The sequence below is a fragment of the Nipponia nippon genome, unplaced genomic scaffold, assembly GCF_047370975.1.
Source record: "Nipponia nippon isolate SJK-2023a ecotype South Korea unplaced genomic scaffold, ASM4737097v1 scaffold_34, whole genome shotgun sequence".
Taxonomy (NCBI): Eukaryota; Metazoa; Chordata; class Aves; order Pelecaniformes; family Threskiornithidae; genus Nipponia; species Nipponia nippon.
In genome coordinates, this window is record NW_028262352.1 from 3,773,776 (window position 1) to 3,779,775 (window position 6,000).

The 6,000-nt window shown below is 35.3% G+C and overlaps 1 protein-coding gene across 7 annotated transcripts in view; it reads left to right on the forward strand.

Annotated features, from left to right (window-relative positions):
• The window catches only part of LOC104010122 (polycomb group RING finger protein 3), a 114,130-nt gene extending 110,893 nt beyond the window's left edge, over positions 1–3,237 (forward strand). For all 7 annotated transcript variants that reach the window (XM_087770891.1, XM_087770890.1, XM_087770895.1 and 4 more), the window contains one exon: positions 371–3,237. In XM_087770891.1, the coding sequence (XP_087627017.1) occupies positions 371–418 (48 nt within the window). In that variant the 3' untranslated portion in view covers positions 419–3,237. The remainder of the gene's footprint in view (positions 1–370) is intronic.
• Positions 3,238–6,000: the final 2,763 nt, after the last annotated feature.

Sequence of the window (6,000 nt, forward strand, 5' to 3'; positions counted from 1 at the left end):
CTACATCTGGCTTAGGAAATTCCTGTATTGTTTGAGATTGGGGAGCATTCTGGAGACTATTGCTATTTACTTGCCCTGTTCTTATGCCCTTCCCCAAGGGTCTGCAATTGGCTCCTGCTGGGAACAGGTTCTATTCTAGATGGCCAGTGTTAGTTAGCTACTCTTAGGATGATCAATTACTGAGACAAAAGTAGAAGGATTCTTTGGGGGGGGGGCTCTGTAGGTGGGGTATCTTGGTGAAATTTTGGAATATAGCTACTCTGATAGTCTCTCTAAGCTTTAATTTATGAAATAGATAAATTTTATTTATAAAGTATATTAATTAATTTTGGTTTTGCCCTTTAACCTGTCTGATGATTCTGTCTTGCAGAAAGCACCTCTACTGCTACATTACAGACCCAAAATGGACTTGCTGTAGGAGAACTTTATTGTCCTTCTGGACAGTTTTTTTTGCAGAGACTATCATCTGGCACCTTAGTGCAGCACTTAACTCTCATGTGACACAAACCAGCAGAATCATTTTGGAAGACTGTAGTGCTTCTATAGCAGACTGCCCTGAATATTTCTAGGGATGTGCTGCATGGATTTTTGGACAAAAAAAAATATATATATATATATTTATTTTTGTACAAATGAAATAAATCACAGCTCAACAGGATTCTACCAGCACTGAGTTTACAGGTAATGAAAACACTTCACAGTTCCATGGAGCTCAGCCTGATTCATCTATTTGTAGTTACACAAAAATAAGTTAAAATGGTGTGGGAGAGATTTAAAATGTTGCTTTTAACACCAAATTACTACATTTACTTATTTTTTTGTCTTTAAACTTTATAACTTGTTTCAGTATGTTTTTCCGAGGTGTTCTAGTTTTATGTAGTATGCCCAATTATGTCAGCTTTAATCAAGCCATTCTACAGAGAATTGAACATACCTAATGATACAGTGACTGGTGATATTTATTATGCTGCATTAAAAACTTCCTAAAAGCCTGGAGATCCAATTACTTCATTAGTTTTGCACAATGTTTGTTCTTTATTTTGTATTTCAGTAATGTTTTAATATCCCCCCTTTGCATGTTGATTTGAAATTAGTTCACTTGATTTTTTAAAATATGCCTTAATATTTTGCCATGGCATAAATTACATCCGATCATAACAAATACTCATAAGTGCTGAACTTGAGAAATTGTTTTAAAGCAAATATGTCATATAATTGGGGCTTGCAAAAATCAAATTTTACTTTAGGGAGTATTTGCTATTTCATTAGCTGTTAAAACTATGGCTGTTGGGCACCTTTTGTTGATGTTGCATAAGTTTCCATTTCACTAGCTAAAAATTCTTCAGTTAACTGCAAACCAATCCTGTGTTTCTTTTACTGTTTTCTATATGAAACCATAGCTGTTTATAGCTCAATTACTATTTATCTTTGAGGTCAGATTAGATTACAGGGGCACCGTCTGGCCTTAACTGATAATTTTGCTTGTGTCAAGCCCTGAGAGATGCAAACTACCATATGTGTATGTGTGTCTGTGTACAGACATGCTCACACCTTAAAGAATCCACCTTCAGTAGTGCTTAGCAGTGTTGACTACACTGATTGGAAGGCTTTTTAAAATAGTCAGCTTCATAAAAATGTGGTAGTAGTTGAAAGTGACTTCTGCAAGCTGTATGCTGCATAGCATTACATATAGCATGGATGTGAGTGTGTCTGACATGGAGTCTTAAGTAACTGAAAAGAAGATAAGCAGTATTATTGGCAGCTGGAGGCTGCAAATAATTTTTAACTCTTTGAGTTTTCCTGTCAGCTGAAAATGGCAGTTATATAAAACACTTTATTCTTTCATAAAATGTCAATGGCTAGGAAAATCAGTATGCCTGTTAGCACTGTCCTGCTTCTTCCAGCTGTGCTCCCCTACTTTGATAGAAAGAATTGCTTAACATTACTTGATAATAGGAGGTTGATCCCATTAAGAGGCTTATTCAAGTGTTCTAAATCCTACTGCCTCTTCTTGAGTTTTCCAAGCACCACATTGTTCTGTGCATCTCCCATGCTTTTCTTAATTGAACTTTTCAGTTCTTCTTTTCCTAGTTCTGCTGTTGCCAGAGGGAAGCTCTAAGTTCACTTGTTTGTCTTTGGAAATGGGCCCCTTGTTTTCATTTTTGGCCATAGATGGTGAATGGTGAAGAAATTGAAAGAAATGCAAAGAGAAAGAAAAAGTCTACTGAACTATGGGGATGGTCAAGAGAGCCACAGTAAGGCCACTGGAGTACTGCCATCTCTGCAAATGATGATGTGAGACCACTACATTTGAACACCTGGGTTAGACAGGACTTCTTTATGTCAAGGCTTAGAGAATGTGTGTGATGGAATTAGAAGTTTGCTCTGTTTTTGCTGTACTGTTTCTGGACTTGCTTACCTACAATTTAGCTTTTATCTGTTTTTAGCATTAATAGAAGTGACAGAAGAGGACAGATGAGATCTAATTAGTCTCTATTTTTTGTAGTTTTTCACAGAATAGTGAATGCAGGTGATATGGGTGTATATGTAAGTTAACATAATAGGCCTTTCTGGAGCTCTTCATGTGGCTATCATTGTATACTTCCCAGTGTAAATCAGGGGCTGGTTCCAGTTGGTGAGGCCTCCAGAGAGTGCAAATATGGCTATAAACACCCATCTTCCATGCACCCCTAATGTACCTGACACAGACATGGAGCTCAAACCCATAGACCATGTAAATGCCTAATTCATTGTTCAGCTACAGTCTAAGGGTTTAATAAATATATTTGTGATTGGTCTACCTCAGTATATGTACACTGTGGAACGTTATTGCAAGATCAGATGTTGATGCAGTGCTGTTGAAGTTTATTGGGATTTTAGTGTTTCCCTGTGTAGCACTACAACTGAGAGAGGTTAGCAGTTAGTTACAAACGTAAATTCAGAAAGCTCTCTGCCATTCAGTTCTAAATCTTGCTCTAACAGTGTATGGTATAGAATATATGTTTGTAACTACATTTGGAATCACTCAAATTTGTTATGGTGCTATATCAATATATTTAAATCTGTTTATATAGGTACACATCTGTAGCCAGTGTTAACACCTATAGCTGGTGATTGCTCATAATTATAACTGCTTTTGTAATGTGTTTAACCTGATAAAGCCTCAGCAGTGCTTTTAAAAGCAAAACAAACAAAAAACCCCAACCACAGCCCTATTGTTCACATCATGTCACAACAGATATCTTCATTACAAAAACTATTTCCCATGGGGAGGGATGGGATGGTGTCTGCACCATTTGTTTGCTTTCTAGCTTTATAGGAAGACTAGACTACAACGGAATTCAAGTCAGAGGCAAGTCTTGGGGTCAAAGTTCTGGTTTACTTCTTTGAAGCTTAAGAAACAGTTGATTTAATGTCAAGATTATATTGGCTAAAACAATACTGACTTCTCTCTCTCCTTTTTTCTTTTTAACTTTTAAATCTGAAAGTTGGGCTCAGTATAGATATTTCTTGAATCCTGATGAGGTCATGATTAATTTATTTTGATCTTAATGAAGATAGCATTACTGTGAAGTAATTTTTACAGCCACTTACACTGGTAAATAATTGCCGTAAAAAGGTATCTTGTAGCATTATCCTCAGCAACAATGAGACTAAATTATCCCAGGCTCAGAGTCTCACTAGATATAGTTTTCATTAAAAATAGGTAATTCACAGAAAATATATAATATTGAATTTAAATAAGATTTGGGAGTTTGGAAAAATTAACTTTACAAAAATTATTTATTATATTAAGCATTCTGTTTTATTTTATCATTAGAGTACTTTTTGTTTCAAAGGTCCAGCTTTATTTGCAGGCATATAAAACTGTAAAAAGTTTTAACAGCTTCTTCCTGTTATATTAGGTATGAATGGCTTTTATTTGTATGTCTTTGCTATGTATAGCTAAAGAGCTTTGCTTATTCTTTTGTGCAATGGGTCAGAAACATGCATTTATAAGGCATATGTTTAAACTGTAAATGTAGCATCTACTAAATTGAAAAGCAACATAGATGAGGATTTTCATATATACATTCAGTGGGTTTTTGCTTGGGATTTTCATTTGTGGTTTTTTTGGGTTTTTTTAAGAATGAAGTTTGGAATTTTATGGGCTTGTAAAATCTTTAAGTGCAAGAACTACCCATCAGCAATATTTTAAAATGGATGATCTAGCAAGAAACTTCAGTATGAATTGTGGAAGTAATATGCAAAAGATGCAGCCTATCCAAAATTGGTTTGTGCCATTGTTATGTCTGGTTTCTTTGCGTGTCATCTAACCCAAGGATATTTATTTTTATTGGTTGTGCAATAATATACACAACACTGTCACCTCTGAGACTGTGGGACTGCAAAAATGAGACTACATTTATGACAGTACTGGTTTTTTTCAGTAGACTGTGAGCCTTTGAAAGCTTATCTGGCTCTATTGTTGTTATAACAGCATTAATTAGTCTTAGGAGATTCACTTTTTTTCCTACTAGATGGTAAATGGAACTATACAGCTAGCCTATTTTTCAATTATATGAATTTTACTATTGAATTAAGTATAATCGGAAAGAGCCAACTAGTCTGTACAATAACACATTAATAATATAATGCGTTTTCTCAGCAGTACTTAAGAAATGTATTTAGTACATAAGGCTGAATTTTACAGAAAAATCTAGTTTCTGTATTTCCTCAGGTAATTGATTCAGTTTGGACATTTCACCAGAGATATTAATACAATCTATGCTTCAGTTTTTCTGCCTGAAGTAAATGAAAAAATGTCATACATACTAGAATCTTTGCATAAGATTCACTTAACTGTAATTGAGAGGTATTGACTTCTGTCTCTTTTAAAGGTGCAGAGAGAGCATTAAGGTGCCTAACATCAGCATGGAAAAATACTTTAATGTCTGCTTTCATCAAAATCTGTAATCATGTATAGACACTCTCTAGGTACCTGCCTTTTGTGGGAAGCCAACAGTCATATTTTTACAATGGAGTTTGATATGCCTATACACAAATTTAAAACTCTGTTCTTGTTTGAGCCACTTGAGTGGATCCTCAAGGCTTCTTGGAAACCTTTTGAAGCCACCATGATCTGCTGAGGTCAGATTGCAAGATAGGGGCTAAAAGGCCAATTCTGCAAACTCTTACAGTGGTAACTTTATTACTAACCTAGATGGTTCCACTGAGAGCAGTGGAATCATTCATGTGGACAAAATTGCTTAAATGTGTGTCTGCAAGATGGAGTCCTAATTTTTGAAGGATGGACTGATGTTTCTGTATCTTTTAACTTAAAAAGCATTGGTTTAATAAAGTTCTTTTATCCAAGTAATTTAATTGCACAAAAAGAGTTTGTTCTTTTTCTGCAACAACATTAAATTAAGGTTAAAGGACAATAAACCAGTACAATCACTAAGCCTTTGTCCTCAATATGTGGCATAATAAAGATACTGAAACTGTCACAGTGTAAGATCATATTTTTGATTTGGTTTCACTTGAGAGATTACTTTTTTATTTCTGTTTCCTGTGTGATTTTTGTACTATTGGTGGCTAGTTTTGGTCTGAAGAAGCCTTTTGGGATTATTGCTTAATGTTTTGATTTTACGATAGTGATGCTTGTATCCAGTGTTTTGCCAAATAATATTATATGCTTGTTAATAAAAGTAAAAAAGCTAACTGAAATCCTGCCAGGCTGGTGGTAGTTGTTCCGTTCCATTCCCCTCTTCCCCCCCGCCCTGTACTATATTTTGCAAGCTAGTTCTTTATGTGCTTAAACAAACACGGTGTGACTGGAACAAGAATGACATACATGGTTTTGTAATCAATCTTTATTCCCATCTTACTCAGTTGAGATGTTGGCATGGCCCAAAGGAGTACTTTGTGACATATGATACTGAAACGTCTTTGCCAAATGTGTGGCCATAATTGCATATCAGTTAATTAACATCTTCTGTTGGGGGGACAGGAAATAGG